Source organism: Pogona vitticeps, chromosome 4 (assembly GCF_051106095.1).
Source record: "Pogona vitticeps strain Pit_001003342236 chromosome 4, PviZW2.1, whole genome shotgun sequence".
In the NCBI taxonomy this organism is placed as follows: domain Eukaryota; kingdom Metazoa; phylum Chordata; class Lepidosauria; order Squamata; family Agamidae; genus Pogona; species Pogona vitticeps.
In genome coordinates, this window is record NC_135786.1 from 132,752,380 (window position 1) to 132,771,723 (window position 19,344).

Here is a 19,344-nt window from a genome sequence, read left to right on the forward strand (position 1 = left end):
GGTGGCATTTTTCTTGCTGTTGCTCCAAGAAAGATTTAAAAAACAACACCATCAAGATGTGTGCAGGCGGACAAGTGAACTGACTAATTATACCAATTAGAATGCCCTGTAGTTTCTTTCAGTTACATGTGACTGAGCAGAACAACAGTTAGTGCCACTTAGAATTAGTGTTTGGGCATATATTAGGAATCTGTAGGTGTTTTGAGTAGCAATTGTAATATATGTTATGCATGCATGTCTGTCTAATTTTCTTTTGGAGGTTCTAATTGCTGTGCTGATAAAAAGATCTTAAAAATTCAGTAAACCAAAAGAAATTAACACAAGCTCTGTATCAGGGGAGTCAGGTAAGAAAGTTTAGTTCTGTAGAATTAAAAATAATCACCATCACAATTCTATTTTAAAAGAAGTAGAAATGAACTCTAACCACATGGATGTGTGTGTTCCATGCTGACCCCTCCTCATGGTTCCTGATGAAACACATCAAAACTTATCCTATGTTTGTGTACATTCTGTTTGTCCCTGATGGCTATCAGTCTTTAAAAGAACAGCAACACTGTTCTGTAAAATACAGTACTCTGGTAAGCACAGTAATCTAAGGAGCAATACCATGGCTGCATGGTGAATTTATGAGAGGGTGCTTTCAACAGCCAGACACTGAGATTGAGATGGAGGGCCGCAGCAACCTTCCTCAAACTAGTAACCTCCAAATGTGTTGGCCCACAGCTTTTGGCGCCAGACTCGGAAAGACTACACTGGACCAATGCTTTTTTCTCTCTCTCATTCTTCCAGAGATGTTTCTCACAGTTGTGTCACTCCGTACAACCTCTGTTAACCAGAAGTAACCCCCAGGGAGTTTAAAACAAATCTTTATGTTACAGACTGTTTGTTTACTAGTTACTTTTACAGTACACTTTTCTTTCAGTAAGCTCAAAACTGTGTCCCTCATTCTCCTCTCAGCTATATCCTCACAACCACCCTGTGGTATTAGTCAGACTGAGTGAGTGCGACTGGCTCAAAGTCTCTGCATGAGTTCCATAAAGCCAGCATTTTTAGCACCTGTACTTGTACCAGAAGCAGAAGTACTGTACATGTAACTGCATTGTAATCAGGACAGAGACACTGAGACACTCCAGTACTTGCATAGATAAGGGCATATAAACCATGAGAGGCTCCACTGAGCCTCTCATGTCTCTTTATCGTCCATCCTCCTTTCTCCTTCACTTAGGGAAGACCTCATCATACTCTAAAAATAGTCTGAGAGACGTGTGATACCTTAAAAGCTAAAAGGTTTTATTTGGATGTTTTTAACAGTTGATGAAGGTTTATGAAGAGAGTAGGAAGAGAGTAGGAAAGAGAGTAGGAAAAACCACTGGGCTACTCAGGCATAATCTAAATCAAATCCCTTATGAATACACAGTGGAAGTGAAGAACAGATTTAGGGAACTCGATTTGGTGGACAGAGTGCCTGAAGAACTTTGGACAGAGGCTCGTAACATTGTACAGGAGGCAGCAACAAAAACCATCCCAAAGAAAAGGAAATGCAAGAAAGCAAAGTGGCTGTCCAAGGAAGCCTTACAAATCACAGAGAGGAGAAGGGAAACAAAATGCATGGGAGATAGGGAAAGCTACAGAAAATTGAATGCAGACTTCCAAAGAATAGCAAGGAGAGACAAGAGGGCCTTCTTAAATGAACAATGCAAAGAAATAGAGGAAAATAACAGAAAAGGAAAAACCAGAGATCTGTTCAGGAAAATTGGAGATATCAGAGGACCCTTTGGTGCAAGGATGGACATGATAAAGGACAAAAATGGAAGGGACCTCACAGAAGCAGAAGACATCAAGAAGAGGTGGCAAGAATACACAGAGGAATTATATCAGAAAGATTTGGATACCCCAGACAACCCAGACAATGTAGTTGCTGACCTAGAGCCAGACATCCTGGAGAGTGAAGTCAAGTGGGCCTTAGAAAGCCTGGCTAACAACAAGGCCAGTGGAGGTGATGGCATTCCAGCTGAACTATTTAAAATCTTAAAAGATGATGCTGTTAAGGTGCTACATTCAATATGCCAGCAAGTTTGGAAAACTCAACAGTGGCCAGAGGACTGGAAAAGATCAGTCTACATCCCAATACCAAAGAAGGGAAGTGCAAAAGAATGCTCCAACTACCGCACAATTGCACTCATTTCACACGCTAGCAAGGTTATGCTCAAAATCCTCCAAGGTAGGCTTCAGCAGTATGTGGACCGAGAACTCCCAGAAGTACAAGCGGGATTCCGAAGGAGCAGAGGAACTCGAGACCAAATTGCTAACATGCGCTAGATTATGGAGAAAGCCAGAGAGTTCCAGAAAAACATCTACTTCTGCTTCATTGATTATGCAAAAGCCTTTGACTGTGTGGACCACAGCAAACTATGGCAAGTCCTTAAAGAAATGGGCGTGCCTGACCACCTTATCCATCTCCTGAGAAACCTATATGTGGGACAGGAAGCAACAGTTAGAACTGGATATGGAACAACTGATTGGTTCAAAATTGGGAAAGGAGTACGACAAGGCTGTATATTGTCTCCCTGCTTATTTAACTTATATGCAGAATACATCATGCGAAAGGCCGGACTGGAGGAATCCCAAGCTGGAATCAAGATTGCCGGAAGAAATATCAACAACCTCCGATATGCAGATGATACCACTCTGATGGCAGAAAGTGAGGAGGAACTAAAGAACCTTGTAATGAGGGTGAAAGAGGAGAGTGCAAAAACATCAAAAAAACTAAGTTCATGGCCACTGGCCCCATCACATCCTGGCAAAGAGAAGGGGAAGATATGGAGGCAGTGACAGATTTTACTTTCTTGGGCTCCATAATCACTGCAGATGGAGACAGCAGCCACGAAATTAAAAGACGCCTTCTTCTTGGGAGGAAAGCAATGACAAACCTTGACAGCATCTTAAAAAGCAGAGACATCACCTTGCCAACCAAAGTCCGAATAGTCAAAGCTATGGTTTTTCCTGTTGTGATGTATGGAAGTGAGAGCTGGACCATAAAGAAAGCTGACCGCCGAAGAATTGATGCCTTTGAATTGTGGTGCTGGAGGAGGCTCTTGAGAGTCCCTGGACTGCAAGGAGAACAAACCTATCAATTCTAAAGGAAATCAAGCCTGAGTGCTCCCTGGAAGGACAGATCCTGAAGTTGAGGTTCCAGTACTTTGGCCATCTCATGAGAAGAGAGGACTCCCTGGAAAAGACCTTGATGTTGGGAAAGTGTGAAGGCAAGAGGAGAAGGGGACGACCGAGGATGAGATGGCTGGACAGTGTCACCGAAGCAACCAACATGAATCTGACCCAACTCCGGGAGGCAGTGGAAGACAGGAGGGCCTGGCGTGCTCTGGTCCATGGGGTCACGAAGAGTCGGACACGACTAAACAACTAAACGACGAAGGTTTATGCCAAACAATACATGTTAGTCTTTAAGGTGTAACAAGACATTGCAGCAAACATTGCTCCCTGTGGAAAATTCACTGTGCTGTGTAGTTTCATAACTTTTATCACAGATTATTTCATTTTGACAATCTGTTAAGGTAGCTGCAATTTCCAGGGTGCCCCATGATGTGTTTTCCCTTGCAGAGGTTAAAAAAATGGACTTTGACCAAGAAAGCAATACACAGGTAACATCATTCTCCTGAGGGCACAGCTCCAGTCAGGAAAACTAGGAGAAAAAGTGGCAATACAAAGGGAACAGATTTTCGACTGATAAGTAGGGCTGCAACTGGGAGGCAAAACACTGGATTTAACTAGTATAGGCATCCTTCAGTCTCGAAAGACTATGGTAATGTGCTCTGTATGGAGAACTTGGAACAGCGTCTAGTGTGGCTGAGGAGGCCAATTCAAGAGTGACAGTCCCTTCCACACTGAAGACAAATCCAATCTGTCCCCTGTCCGGCTCCCTGCTTTTGCTGCTTTTGTGACTTCCTCTTTGCCTCGGCCTGCTGGGCAAGAGTCTCTTCAAATTGGGAGAGGCCGTGATGCAGTGCCTGCCTCCAGGCTGAACGCTCAGATGTCAGGTTTTCCCATCTGTTGAGGTCTATTCCTAAGGCCTTCAGATCTCGCTTGCAGATGTCCTTGTATCGCAGTTGTGGTCTCCCTCTGGGGCGCTTTCCCTGCACTAATTCTCCGTACAGGAGATCCTTTGGAATCCGACCATCAGCCATTCTCACAACGTGCCCGAGCCAAACAAATGTGTATCTGGTATTAAGAACGTCAGTTTTATGAACAAGGGGAAATCTATGTCTGAATTTTTAGAAATAACAGAAAATGGTACATAGTGAAGTATTAATATTTATTTATTTATTTATTTATTTATTTATTTATTTATTTATTTATTTATTTATTTATTTATTTATTCCTCACACTCCCATTAGTGCCAAGGCACTAGTCTTGGTGGTTACAACTAATATAAAACAAAGGACAATTAAAAATAAACTAAAACCAATTGCAAATGACTATTAAAAAAACAACAGATGCTGCAAAATAAGCATATGGGAACCAAAGCAGAGAGAAGAAAAAAGGAATAGGTGATCACCAATCTAGTTTGCTGTCTTTCTTTTCTTAAGTCAAACCAAAGTTTTGAAAGACAGTAATGGCAGATTTAGTGCACTTACTGATTTAAAAATTTCTATGGTCATGTTTTTCTCCCTGACTACTTTTGTTTTTTCTATAGAAATTGCATTCTCTTTTTGATTCCTCAGAAGGAATCTCCTTAAGGAGGATAAAATTTGGTATTTACACTAAGCATTTTATTTATGTCAGTTTTAAAATATATAATATCTGAACTCTCTGCCTACACTATTTTAGTACTCCATTCAGTTTTTCTGGCTTTGAAAAATACAAACTGATGGTCACAATGTACCTAAGTTCCATTTTTTTCCCTCTCCAGGTCTTCCGATTTTGGAACACTGTATACCAAGTTGAATCTACAACCTGGGATTGCTACAGTCATTGAAAATTTCTACATCTGCCCCACTAACAAAAAAAAGGTAGGGAGTTACTTGTATACATATGTGGTGTCATTTTATGTCATATTTATGTCATATTTATGTCATATTTATGTTTAGCAGAATTAAGATCCTAGCAAAGTATGCCATTTTCGGTTTATACAGGAGCAACTGTTAGAAGCGTAGGGATGATCCTGTTTAGAAATCTATAATGTATAACTCAAATATCAAAACCTAAAAGTACTAGCGTCAAATATCCTGTGGCTGTGTTCAGTCAGCTTCACTCTGCTATTTATGGCTTGAATCCAATTGCTAGTCTAAACAAGATTAGACCCATTGATTTGCTAAACGGTGAATCAAGTCTTATGTAAACTCCATTTATTCAGTGGTCATTTCTAACTGGGACTACCAGTTAGATTTTGGCTAATGTACTTTGTGCTTACCCTAAGTGTGTCTCCGAGTCCATCCCTTTACTGCCTCCAATAAATGTTTTTATTTTTATTTAAGTGAAGTCTGTTATATCACCATCAGGCAAACACTCATTGAAGCCAGGAGCTTCAATGAGTGTTTGCCTGACGGTGATATACTTATCAGCCATGTTGTAAAACAGCAGCTAAGTAATTATAATCAACACAATGTACAACAGTTTTTGGGGAGAAATGACCAGAATCTTACTGGTAGATACATAAGGTTTGTGTCCTTTGATGGGGCTTATTGCAGGTCATTGTAAAGCTGTTGGGCACATCTTAGTCACATGCCTGATTCCACCACCAAAATGTACATAATTAGCGGTGGCAAGTTATGCAAACCTGATGCAAACACCAGGAGAATTCTGGATATTTCATGTTAATTTCAAACTGTTGCATACCTTATGAATTAGTATGGGGGAAAAAGGAATATATTAACCTGCAGAAACAAAAACAACAACAAAGCTAATATTTCCACATTGCATCAGAAGTAGAATAACAACAAGAAGAACAAAATGGTGTGGGTTTTTCAGGCTAGTTGTTTCGTACCTGCAGTGTTATGTGAGCTATTTTCCAGTGGCAATATGCAGTGTGTGTGAGTGAAACATCACGATGATCCAAGCCATTGTATTGGTTTCTTCTATGTAATAATTCCTTTCCATCCCTCATAGCCAGTGAATAATTAGATAGATGTGTTATTGGCTCCCACTCACAGTTTTTGCCTCTGTGCCGGATTTCATTTTGAAGAAGTCCATGTAAAATGGAGCTACAGTCTCCAGATTCCCCTTCTAGCAAGACCCCTAGATGTATTGTAGCCTATGACATTTTCGATTTCCATTCCATAATAAATACCAATTAATGTCTCCACCACCACCAGTATGATTTAGTGGGGAAGCAGTTTTGGCCCTGAAGGAAAATGTGGAAATAGTGAGTTCCTTCATTTTTGTTAGCTATGAGGCTGACAAAAGCTCTGAAACCTTCACTCCTCACCCTCAGTGTTTGAAAAAGTCCAGTTCCCGTTTCCTCATCTTAATACACTGTCTCCTTTGTTTGGGATGGAACTGGGCATCTGTAAGATTGCAGGACTTCCTGGCTTTCTCTGTGTGTCACCCTTGTTTTAGTGCCCAAGGCAGATAAGAATTGAAGTCTTGTTAAGTTGGGATCATCAGGCATGCCTGAAGAAATGGGATAAATTACAGGCTGCTGTTAAATGAGGTGACCCAAGCTGAAAGCATATTGATCATGCCTGGTGATTTGGCTTATTTGTCAATCAGTTGCTTCAGAATGACATTAGAAGGCCTGCTGGAGCCAAAGATGTCTAAAGCTGGAGTTTGGAATGTAATGAATGCTGCTTAGTTCTCATGACAGATGCCATTAATTATGGGTTGCCTAAGGACAAAAGAATTGTAAGTGATTTTGTCATTTGCTCATTGGTAAAATTGTAGAGCTGGGATAACAAAATACATTTACTGCACCATCCAAGGCAAGAAATTATAAAGGCCTGAATGAAGATCTTGACCATGTTAATAATTAGAAATTGATAGACCTTGGGACATTATTGGTTATTGCAATTCTTGCGTGACACACTAGTATTACTCTGTATTTTCTGCAGCAAGTGTGGAAGTGAAATGTGAGCATGTGAATATTTATTCCAGCTCGCTGGATAGCTAAATGAGCTAGAACACCAGGCTGTGAAGGCAGGGTGCAGAGTTTGATTCCCAATGGCACTTCCCAGGAGAAAGGACCAGCAGGTCTGGCCTTGGACAAGCTTTGTGGTCCCAAGATGCCCCCAGAAAAAGGCATTGGTGAATCACTTCCGAGTACTTAATACTTAAAAAACCTTGTTGGCATGTAATTATTTATTGTGCATCTTTAAACAGCCTCGTTTGGTAAACCTGCACCTGTTAGGAGACATCACTCGAAGTGTAACTTCTTTAACAGGTATGAGATGTTCCATTTATTCTAATGTAGACTTGCCTCAATCCACCAAGTAGCTTGCTTTTGTTTTGAAATTGTCATCAGGAGATAAGCATGGCTTCATTTGGATGTGAGTTCTCAGGCCCCACCTTGGAAAGATTTGCAAGACTGAAGGGGAAACATAAGAGGAGGAAATGCGCATCCTCCTTAATGTGTGATCTCATCCACAGATGAAGACACATGTGTGTTTGAAGACCCATTTAGAAAAGTATTGTACACTGGACTAACACTGGTTTAATGTGCAATATGGCAGGGAACTCATCAATGCACCCAGTTAAAAGAGACAAGAAAAGGCAGGAATATGGCCTGACCCTGAGCAGAAGGAGAAGAACGAACCACAAAATCATTGACAAAATAAAGGATGATTATCTAGGAGATTACCCAGTGCTGGGTTTTATTTGAGGTGACCCTCGAATATTCCTGGGAGAATAGCAATCAAAGAGACTAGAAAGCGAAAAGCTACAACAGGAAAATAAAACCAGTGATCATCAGAGACAGTTTGGATCAAGTGAAGCAATTCTTTCACAGGAAGAAAAAAAAAAGGCTTCGCAGAAGAGGCTGTAATAAAAGGAACTTGGTGGGAAGGAACACAAAGTGGGCTAGAAGCCAGTAGGGAACTTGAACAGACACACAAAGGGAGTGATCAGAAAAGGTGGGGGGGAATCAAACTATGTTATAACTGAGGCTTCAGCCATTTGCAAATTTACTTGGGAGGAAGACCTATTTGATTGACTAAGATTTTCTTGGTACATCTTCCAATGTCCTTTCTAGCACTTAAAAGCTGTCCGAGGGATTAGCTTTGGGCAGCCAATGTTGGGGAAAAGAGTGCATAACCCCTAACCTCTAGGAGAAAAGGCAGGAACAATTCCTGTCTCTCCTCCACCTTACCCCATAGCTGGGCTAGTAGCCATTTGAGGGAGTGATTTCAATTTGGAAAAAATAACACATGTACTCATTGCCTACAACTGCTGCCCTAGCTAAGTGGTTCTCTGTGGCCATTGTGGCTTCTTTTAAGCATGAAAATAAAAGGTGACAGGGGGTTAGCGGTGATCTGATCATAGATTTTCTGCATTATAAGTATTTTTTGAATTTTTTTTTTTGTCCTGCATTTTTGTTCCCTGGGAGGAACAAAAATAGAAAAACTAAAGCTGTGTGCCAATTCCAGAAGCAAGAATGGGTGTCTTAGGCAAAGAGAGTTAGGCAAAAAGAGAATAAGAAACTGAAAGGATCACAAGAACACTGTGACATTTAACTACAAGAAGATCATTTGAAACGTTTTATAAATGAAGTTTTTGTTGAAAGTTGTAGATGGAAACCAGATTGCAGTGATTCTAGAAAGGAAAGGAGAGGAGAGGGAGGATAGAGGAGAAGCAAAGGAAAAAAAAAGACCCAGGAAGAGTGTAAGTATTGTAAAATGAATGCAATAATCATTCAGAAACCAGTGATATTAGCGGAACAGCATGAAAACTGTATCAAGTTTTTCTTCCCCAGAGAGCAAAACTATAGCCAGCTTGAAAGATACTGACCACGGTTATCATGGTGGGAACCGTGGGAAAATGACAGAGAGCCAGAGTTGCTGGGCAGTAGGAGTAACAGAGTCGGCTCAGGAGAGCCAGGACTGAATCCATGCCAACATGTGGCGAGGGTCCAATTGAAAGCTGCAGACGATTTCAAATTTGTTAAACACTAATCAGCAATTAAGGAGGCCACAGAAATAGAGGAGAGAAGAAATAGACAGTTGTCAACTTATGGTCAATCAGATGGGAAGAAGGCGTGTGCAAAGGGCAATTAAAGGGGTAATGAGGGGGAACAGAGGAAACAGGACTGAAAGAAATCAAAACAGACAAGACCAAGGCATAGTTTCTGTTATATTTGCAGTGTGGGTGTTATTTTTGTGTGGTCTGAACTCTAGCAGTGTGTTTAAATAAACATCTACAGGTCGGTGGCTGACAAGGTAGATATCTGTCACTGTCCTGTCAGCAACAGTGTGGTAACGTTGGTGGCATTGCTTGTGTGGAAAGGAGCCAGGCCATCCCACCCACACACAGAGTAACACCTACTGGAGCATCATCTGAGAAAGATACCCACACTGGAAATCAGTCTTAGGAGCCAGGCTGAGCCTCCCCATTCCCAGAGGAGCCCATTGGGTGGCAGAGCACTTGCCCAGCCGCGCGGCTTCCTTCGGTGGCGCCTCCACGTTGGCCAGCCAGGCCTGGCGGAGCATCTCACCCTCCGTGCGGCAGCTGTCATGGCGCTTCAACAGCGAGGTTCGCAGGTGCCCTGATGCCGAGGCCCGACGTGGCCGCCCCGGCGGGCAGCTGCTGGAGCCAGTGCTGGTGCAGGAGGCGGTGTCGGGTGTCCCTGGCGGGTGAGCCACCTGCTGCTCTTCGACGGCTGCCCAGGAGCCACCCACTGGCGGAGAAAGGGAGCCGTCCCCGCGGGGCCAAGGACTGAGCATGGCCCCGCCAGGTGGCAGAGGAGGTGGTGGCGATGCTCAACTGGCCACTTGTGACTGAGCTCCTTCCTTTCAAATCAAGGGGGTAATGTCAGTGTATATAAATTTTTTAGGAGGTAATAGGTAAAAAAGTTCTCTGACCCCTGTTTTAGTTGCTCTCTTCTGCACCTTTTCCAGTTCCACTATGTCTTTTTTTGAGAACTGTATGCAACACTCCAAGTGTGGCCTTATCAGCGTTTTATACAATGGCATTATAATGTTGGCTGTTTTAATTTCAGTGTTTTAAATGGCTGTTTTTAATGATACTTAGCATGGAGTTGGCCTTCTTCCCATTTGGTTGACATGTTAATCAAGCTGTCTACCAGCACACCAATATCTCTTTCCTGATCCGTCATGGACAGCTCAGAACCCATCAGCTAATAAAAAAAGTTTTGATTTTTTGCGGCAATGTGCATTACTTAACATTTTCTTATATTGAAACGCATTTGCCATTTTGCCGCCCACTCTCCCAGTTTGGAGAGATCCTTCACAATCCCTTCTGGTCTTCACCTGTCATCTGCAAAATTGGCCACCTCGCTGCTTATCCTTGTCTCCAGGTCATTGACGAACAGGTTGAAAAGCACCAGTTCCAGGACAGATCCCTGGAGCACACCGCTTTTCACCTCTCTACATTGTGAAAATTGCCCATTGACACCTCCTCTCTGTTTCCTGGTTCTGAACCAATTCAAAATCCATAAGAAGACCTACCCTCTTATTCCCTGACTGTGGAGTTTTCTCAGCAACCTTTGGCGAGGGACCGCATCAAACGCCTTCTGAAAATCCAGATAGACCATATCTACTCTTTTGCCCACATCCACATGCCTGATGACCTTTTCAAAGAATTTTAAAAGGCTTGTGAGGCAAGACTTTACCCTTACAGAAACCACGCTGATTTTCTGTCAGCAACTCTTGTTTTTGCATCAGTAATATCCCTTTTATCTCAAAACAGCTGAAACTATTAAATTAGAAGTAGGCTATTGGTTGGAGGCGATTGTAGTCCCTCAAAGGTTGCTTGTGTAATATAGAACAGTGTAGTCTACACATTCAGAGGACAGGTGTGCTTGGGAACAAACAAAACAGTTGAGCAGATCAATTAAGCCAAACTCTACATGGAAAGCAAAACTGGCTTATCCATGGGTACAGCTGTGGCCATCTGGCAATGATATCCACAGTCATGGTGGCTGAAAGAAAAAGGGAGAGAAAGGGGTTGCTGGGAGCCTGCAATTGCATTTGCAGAAGGGCTAGTTCACTCATTGTATTCTCTGTGTTATCAGAAAATACATTGCATGGAGTTCATTCTGAACATGTGAACAAATGTGGACACACCTGCGATCAGATAATTCTGCTGAGAAGTCTACACCGAAGTGAACAATAATATAGATTTGAGAATCTGATTTTTTTACATCTTTATGATTAGTTGTACCTCTTTTCATATAAATCTGTTAGTGAAACAGCAGTTAAAAATTCCTTCAGGTTTTTCCTGCATGGATTTTCTCCAGCAGTTCTCCTTGCTTTCAATTTCCTCCCCTTCAGTAACTTCTAAATTCAGATAATCTTTTGCCCTGCAGTTATTTCACACAACATAGTGTTTACAGAATGTTGTTTTGCTCTTCCAGCCACCCTTTGCCCCTTGAGAAGTGCAGCTAAATTCTGACCTTATTCTTTACAACAATTCCTATGAGGTGAGCCAGCCTGAGAGACTAAGGCCATCCAACCATATAGTGAGCTTTATAATTATCATCACCATCTTAGGACTTCAGAGCTTGAAGGGAGCTGATGGATCATCTAGTCCAGCCCCTGTCAAAGAGGCACAGTAGGGAATCAAACTCCCAACCTCTGGCTCCACAGCCAGAGATCTAAACCCTGGAGCTATTCAACAGTTCTGGCTAAACACAGGTTTGAACTTTGGGTCCTCAAAACAAAACAGAGTTGCTAAGAACAGGGTGTACATTAAAATGCAGAGTATATATTGCTCTGATGATAGAATCCAAACGAATGGATTCAAGTCACAAGAAAGGAGGTTTGGGCCAAACTTTAGGAAGAATTCTGTCAGCAAGATGTGTTCAACAATAAATGGACTCTCCCAGAACATGGTGGACTCTCCTTCATAGGAGTTTTTAAAGCAAACATTTGAATGGTTATCTAGTGGGCGTGTTTTAGCTGTGGATTTCTTGCTTCAGCAAGAGTAAACTTGCTGACTCCTATGATCCCTTCCAGCATTTCTAAGGAAAACATAGGACATTGAATAAGGGCAGGCTTGACCTTCCCAGTTTTCAGCTGAGTGGCTAGTCCCTATAGGTTTCCTGAGTCTGCTGCTGAGATCTAGCTGATATCACAGATACCAATATCACAGTGTTCATTTTCCTCCCTTTTTAAAGTGAGTGAATACTGAGCATTCATCCAGCCGGAATATTGAGATTGTCTGAGTGAAAGTTACTGAGCAGCGCTAAAAGCCATTGTCGTTTCCTTTACATCTCCTTTTTGTAACAGTGGGGCATAATTCCTCCACAGGGGCTGATAATAAATGCACGGTTCCTGTGGGGCTGCCTGTCAGCTGTGGTCATTTCCCCCCAAACACATTTTGTGGCAGTTAAGAATGTATGAAATGCTGAGACCTACATTTCCTTCTTCTTCTCCTCCTCCTCCTCCTCCTCCTCCTCCTTCTATTTCTACTTCTACTTCTACTTCTTCTTTTCTCCTTTTAGTTTGGCACCTGAAACTCTGCTTCTCCAAAGTATTGAAAAATTTAACACACGTTACTGACAGGATGTGCTAAGAAGAGACCTGCTTTAATGACAAGAGATCACCTGGAGAATACACATTTGCTTGCTGTTAGCATTTTCAGTGCTGCTGTGCACTATCAATATACAAAGTACCAAAGTACTTGGGGAGAAAGTTAAGGATTTGGATGCTTATTATATATAATCTTCTTCAAGGCTTCACCGCAACAATGCTGCTGTTAGCAAGTTGTCAACTGCAAGAAGCTGTTCAAACATGCCATTTCATGCTGAGCAGAGAAATAAGCCCTGCCATGTGTCTGGTACCTTGCTAGCTCTCTCATCTTGACCGCGCTGCCCTCTTCTGTGTTCATCTTCTCTCCTAGTGTCCTATTTTTTTGTTGTTGCTTGTCACGTGTACAATGTACTTTTCTTTGTTCTGATTTTATACAAATGGGAGACTAAGAAAAGGTGATTTCTCAGACGGTAAATCATAATAAATTAGGCTCTGCTGCCTGTTAGACTGTGGATAGCTGAAAGAAGGGCGAGGTGAAAGAATCTGCCCAGCAAAGGTTGTGATCAGAGCTTTATATTCCCAAATCCAATTAAGATCAATCCACAAAGACAATTTTGGCTTAAGTAGGATTTGTTGTCCCAGTTTAGAAGGAATAAAGAGAGACCCAACCCCTGCATCAGAGAGTGTTGAGAGCTACTATACTCCAGCTAGGATTTGAAAATGACTAATCCAGAAGAAGGATGTAAACAGGAATATATCCAGGATTACATCATGGAAAGTCTCGCAGATTCAGTTCAGTATGTGTGTGCGTGAGAGAGAGGAATAACTGAACCTATATTTTCTGTATTATAGTGTTTTAGGTGCCAAAGGTTTTCAAAGTAAAATTTGATATATTCTCAGAGGCACACAAATTTTGTAATCCTGAATTTTTCTATTAAAGAGGAATTTAATTTAATATGATGTGAGCTCGATAGCTCTGTTCCCGCTGGGAAGTGTAGGCTTTCAACCACCTCATGAGTTAGCATGCAACTACACACCTGCAGCTCACCTTTGGACTTGAGTGGAGAAGCTGATGATGCCCTTGAGGGTTTGTAGGTGAGTGCGGGGGCAGAGGAATTCAAGGAAGAGATGCAATCAGAGCAGGAGCACTGTTGGGTGGATGCTGTCCTCTGAAGATGCCGGCCACAGAGACTGGTGAAACGTTAGGAAGAACAACCTTCAGAACATGACCAAAGAGCCCGAAAAACCCACAACAACCATTAGATCCCAGCCGTGAAAGCCTTCGCGAATACATTGCTCTAGAGGAGCTTGAGATTCATGAGGGAACCGTGATGGCAGGACACTCCAAGAAGGACTGGGAGACCATCTACCGTTGGGATCTGGACTCTGGTCATAGGGTGAAGCTTTCCTCTGGAGGAGGCTCCCTGAATGTGCTGCAATTTGGCAAGGTGACGAATGGCAAGGACAAAGGCATCCCCGGGGCCACCCTTTCTCATTGCCAGGCGCCAAGCAAAGGAACCCACTGGGCCGACCAGCTATCCCACCTCCGCTTTAGTTGTTAAGTTGTGTCCAACTCTTTGTGACCCCATGGACCAGAACGAATTCGTTTTGAACTCCAAGGCCAAACTTACCTGTTGTTCCTTTTATCTCTTGACTCCCTATTTAACCCTATAATGAGAAGAACATCTTTCTTTGGTGTACATTCTGTTGTAAGTTTTCATAGAATTGATCAATTTCAACCTCTTCAGCATCAGTGGTTGGTGCATAAATTTGGATTATTGTGATGTTGAAAGGTCTGCCTTGGATTTGTATTGAAATCATTCTATCATTTTTGAGACTGTATCCCAGGACAGCTTTTCCCACTCTCTTGTTCACTATGAAGGCTACTCCATTTCTTCTACAGGATTCTTGCTCACAATAGTAGATATGATAATCGTCTGAATTGAATTTGCCCATTCCCATAAATTTTAGTTCACTGTCACCCAGGATGTCAATGTTTATTCTTGCCATCTCCTGTTTGACCACATCCAACTTACCAGGGTTCATAGATCTTACATTCCAGGTTCCTATGCAGTATTTTTCTTTGCAGTATTGGACTTTCCTTTCACTTCCAGGCGCGTCTGCAGCTGAGCATCCTTTTGGCTTTGGCAAAACCACTTCATTAGCTCTGGAGCTACTTGTCCTTGTCTTCCACTCTTCCTCAGTAGCATGTTGGATGCCTTCTGACCTGAGGGACTCATCTTCCAGCTTCATATCTTTTAGCCTTTTGTTTCTGTCCATGGAGTTTTCTTGGCAAAGATACTGGAGTGGCTTGCCAGTTCCTGCTCCAGGTGGATTGCGTTTAGTCAGAACTCTCCACAATGACCTGTCCGTCTTGGGTGTCCCTGCACGGCATAGCCCATAGCTTCTCTGAATTACTCAACCTTTTCGCCACAACAAGGCAGCAATCCATGAAGGGGAATGGTTCAATACATATTAAGTATATATTGGTTGTCTCCATGATGATGGGAAGATCTAGAAACCACTCTTGTGTCCTCTTAAAATTAAATATTCTACATTAAGAATATTTCTTTCTTTCATTTATTTACTATATATCATTCCATAGCGCACAGGCACATTCCGTACATACTTGCCTGTGACTATATCAGTGAAAGTTACTTCAGAAGAGAAATGTTTAAGATTCTGCTGTATGGCTGTAATCATAAATGCATTTACTAGAAATTAATTGCTGTTGATCTCAGAAGGACTTCCTTTGAAGTAAACACGTTTAGGAGTGCCTCATAAGGGTGGTGTGAGATAAAATCTTGGCCTCCACCTCTGCTCAGTACCCCAAAGAACATCTTGGTCTTCCAGAGATAGAATATCCTGCTGCAGCCTTTCAGGAGACCTAACTGGGAGGACTGCCTTCTCAGCATAAAGGTCACATGTCACCCTCGTGGGCAAGACATCTGAGTTAACAGATTTAGGAGTGCAGTCTGAAACTACACCTCTATGCATGCGCAGCAAGGAATAAGATGCAACAAACACATGTAGAGGATTGGGCTTTAGTGCCTCTTTTCATTCTCTTTATTTTCACAACTGGTGTAGCTTCTGCACAGAATTTCATCTGTTTTCTTCTCTCTTTTTTTCTTGATAGCTAAAAACCTCAAACAGCTATTAAAACATTCTCGATTAATGTATCTTCCCCAGCACAGGAAATCAATTTGCATTTTGCACACCACTGCAGCCACTCAGAGTTCCAGTTCTTGCCTCATGGAGGTTCCATGGGACTGGCTCAGGGCTCCGTTCAAATATTGTAGGTCAAAGTATGGTAGATTTTTGTATTCTAGTCTTGAGGGCCTTAGAAGTTTCCAGAGCTTGAAGATGTTACTTTTTTGGACTCCAGTTTCCCAAATTCCTCACACAACGTGGCATATGCCTGGGGGATTCTGGGAGCTGTAGTCTAAAACTGTAATGTTTCTAACGCTAGAAAATACATTGTGGGTAGACTACAAGGGTTTCCCTTCATATTTTGGATTCAAGACAACAGTCAAAATAAAAAAGTGAGCCAAATGTGGGTAGATAAAGGCCACAGAAGCACCCAAGCAAACATATGCACATACAGAACAGTTCTTCCTCCTCCTTCCCCGTCCTCCTGTCAAAGGTTTTAAGTTATCATGGCAGCCCTCTTGAAATGACTGTCCTCTTAAAATAGGTTATCATTATCTTAAATGATCACCTGCAAAAATCTGTAAATCTCATTTCTTCTTATTTCACTAAGGTATTGTAGCTTTTGCATTGTCTGCATTTTATGACGTTTTAATTTGTAATTTTATTTTATTTTGTCTTTATACATTCTCCTCAGTATTACTTTATTGGTCACCTTCTCAATCCAAATACGGTAGTTCTTAACATCCTGAGATAAATCCACAGGTCAAATGTTTCTGTCTTTTATATAGTGCCTGTGCCAATGTCTCCATGCCATGTAATAGAACTGTGAATACAGAGCATTACACAGATGACCTTTTAAAGGTCATTTTAAAGCTTTGTTGCCTGTTACATGCTCCATTTTGTGAAAGCTGCTCTTGGTCATCTTCATTCTGATTTCTGTTGTATGACTACTCTTATTATTTGTTCAAATAAATTCCAAGATGCTCATATTGCTCAGCATACTTCATGTGTTCCTTGAAAATTCTGAGTGGCATTTCTTGTACTGATATAGCTTTTTAACTGATTACCATAAACCTGGGTTCAGTAACATCAATTTTAAACCATGTTTAAACTTTTTAGACCACGTTTGTAATTGTAAGATCATTTTTAGACCACAATGGCCTTTGACTACCATTACATACACATTTCCCTAGACATTCTAATTTAGCTCCATTGTGCGATTTAAATCTCTCTGGACTTTAATAAATTTAGAAAACGACTTTTCTAATTCTATCAAAGTAAAACTTTAGCATAGCATAATGTTTGTTTTGTGTTTCAAAAGCTTCTTGCTTATCATCAGTCAGAGTTTTTTTTTCCAAAGAGGTTCTGGGGAAAGGTTTCTGATGGAGTCCAGTGATCTTGTCAGTCTTCATTAAGGGTATATGTGCCCACAGGGGAGACCCTTCTTCTGGTCCCATCACCCTCACAGGCATGCCTGGAGATGATGTCAGAGAGGGCTTTTTTGGTGGCTGCTCCCAGGCTGCGTGATCCTTCCAGGGGGAATGAGGGCTAGGCTGGCTTCCCTCCCTGCTGTCTTTCTGGCAGGCAGGGAAGGACATTTATTTTCTGGCAGGCATTTGGGAACTGAACAGATGACAGGAAAAAATAGTGTTTGTTTTTAAGACAATAATATTTTAATACTATATGTTTAATTACATTTTAGTATTTCACTTAACTGTGAGGTGGTTTTTTTTAATGATTTTGTAAGCCATTTTGGTCCCTGCATGAGTATAAAGGCAAGATAAGATTGACATAACTGAATGATAAAACACTATCAAACATCTGGAATCATGTGAGACCCCAGGTACCTGGATACCTTTCATACAGTATTATACAACTTCCATGAAATACCATAGAATCATAGAATAGTGAAGTTGGAAAGGGCCTATAAGGCCATTAAGTCCAACCCCCTGCTCAATACAGGAATATAAATCAAAGGATATCTGCCAGGTGGTTGTCTTGATTTCTCTTGAATGCCTCCAGCAGTGGAGCACTCATCACCTCTTGAGATAATCAGTTCCACTGTTTTACTGCTTTAATAGTTAGGACGTTGTTCCTGATATTCATTCGAAATCTGGCTTTCTGTACCTTGAGCCCATTGTTGTGTATCTTGCACCCTGGGATGATCAAGAACAGATCCTGCCTCTTCTCTGTATGACAGCCTTTCAAGTATTTGAAAAGTGTTATTATATCACCTCTCTGTCTTCTTTTCTCAAGGCTAAACAAGCCCAGTTCTTTCAGTCTTTCCTCACAGGACTTGGTTTCCAGCCCCCTGGTCATCCTTGTTGCCCTCTTCCAAACTTGTTCCAATTTGTCAGCATCCTTCTTGAAGTGTGGTGTCCAGAACTGGACACAATACTCAAGGTGAGGCCTAACCAGTGCTGAATAGACAGGAACTAGTACCTTGCCGAATTTGGAATCTATACTTCTGTTATATGCATCCTAAAATAGCATTTGCCTTTTTTGTAGCCACATCACACTGTTGGCTCATATTCAACTTATGATCTATGAGAATTCCAAGATCCTTCTTGCTTGTAGTATTGCTGAGCCAGGTATACCCTATCTTGTAACTGTGCATTTGGTTTCTTTTTCCAAGGTGCAGTACTTTGCACTTATCCCTGTTGAATTTCATTTTGTTGTTTTCAGCCCAGTGCTCCAGCCGATCAAGATCATTTTGAATTTTGTTTCTGTCTTCCAAGGTATTAGTTATTCCAGCCAATTCTGTTTCATCCGTAGATTTGATAAGCATTTCCTGCATTCTCTCATCCTAGTCATTAATAAAAATGTTGAAGAACACCAGATCCAGGACTGAACCTTGAGGTATCCCACTTGTTACCTCCTCCCAGTTGGAGAAGGAACCATTAATCATCATCCTCTGAGTACATTTCTGTAGCAATTGTGTAACCACCTGACAGTTGATCTATCCAGCCCACACCTAGTTAGCTTTCTAATCAGAATATCATGGGGCACTTTGTCAAAAGGTTTGCTGAAGTCAAGATATACAGTACTGTACTATGTCTACAGCATTCCGTCTGTCTATCAGGGAGGTTACCCAATCAAAAAATGAGATCAGATTAGTCAGACAGGATTTGTTTTTGACAAATCCATGTTGACTTCTAGTTATTTCTGCATTGTTTTCTAGGTGCTTGCATAGTGACTGTTTTGTAATTCGTTCCAGAATTTTCCCTAGGACTGACATTAGGCCAACTAGCCTGGAGTTTCCAGGTTTGTCTTTCTTGCCCTTTTTAAAGATAGTGACAATATTAGCCCTCCTCTAATCATCTGGCATCTCACCCATTTCAAGAAAATAATGGACAGCAGTTCTGAGAGTGATTCGGCCAAATTCCTTCCGTACTCTCGGATGCAGTTCATCCGGTCCTGGAGATTTGAATTTGCTCAAGGTGATAAGGTATTGTTTGACCATTTGTTTATCAATCTCCAGCTGAAGTCTTGTCCCCTCCACTTGCAGTTCACATTTGTCTGGAGATTCATAGTCTAT

General features: G+C 41.7%; 1 protein-coding gene across 4 annotated transcripts in view; it reads left to right on the forward strand.

Annotated features, from left to right (window-relative positions):
* The window catches only part of SORCS2 (sortilin related VPS10 domain containing receptor 2), a 172,409-nt gene that overhangs the window by 61,489 nt on the left and 91,576 nt on the right, over positions 1–19,344 (forward strand). For all 4 annotated transcript variants that reach the window (XM_078392552.1, XM_020790539.3, XM_020790538.3 and 1 more), the window contains one exon: positions 4,928–5,027. In XM_078392552.1, coding sequence (XP_078248678.1) covers positions 4,928–5,027 — 100 coding nt within the window. The remainder of the gene's footprint in view (positions 1–4,927; positions 5,028–19,344) is intronic.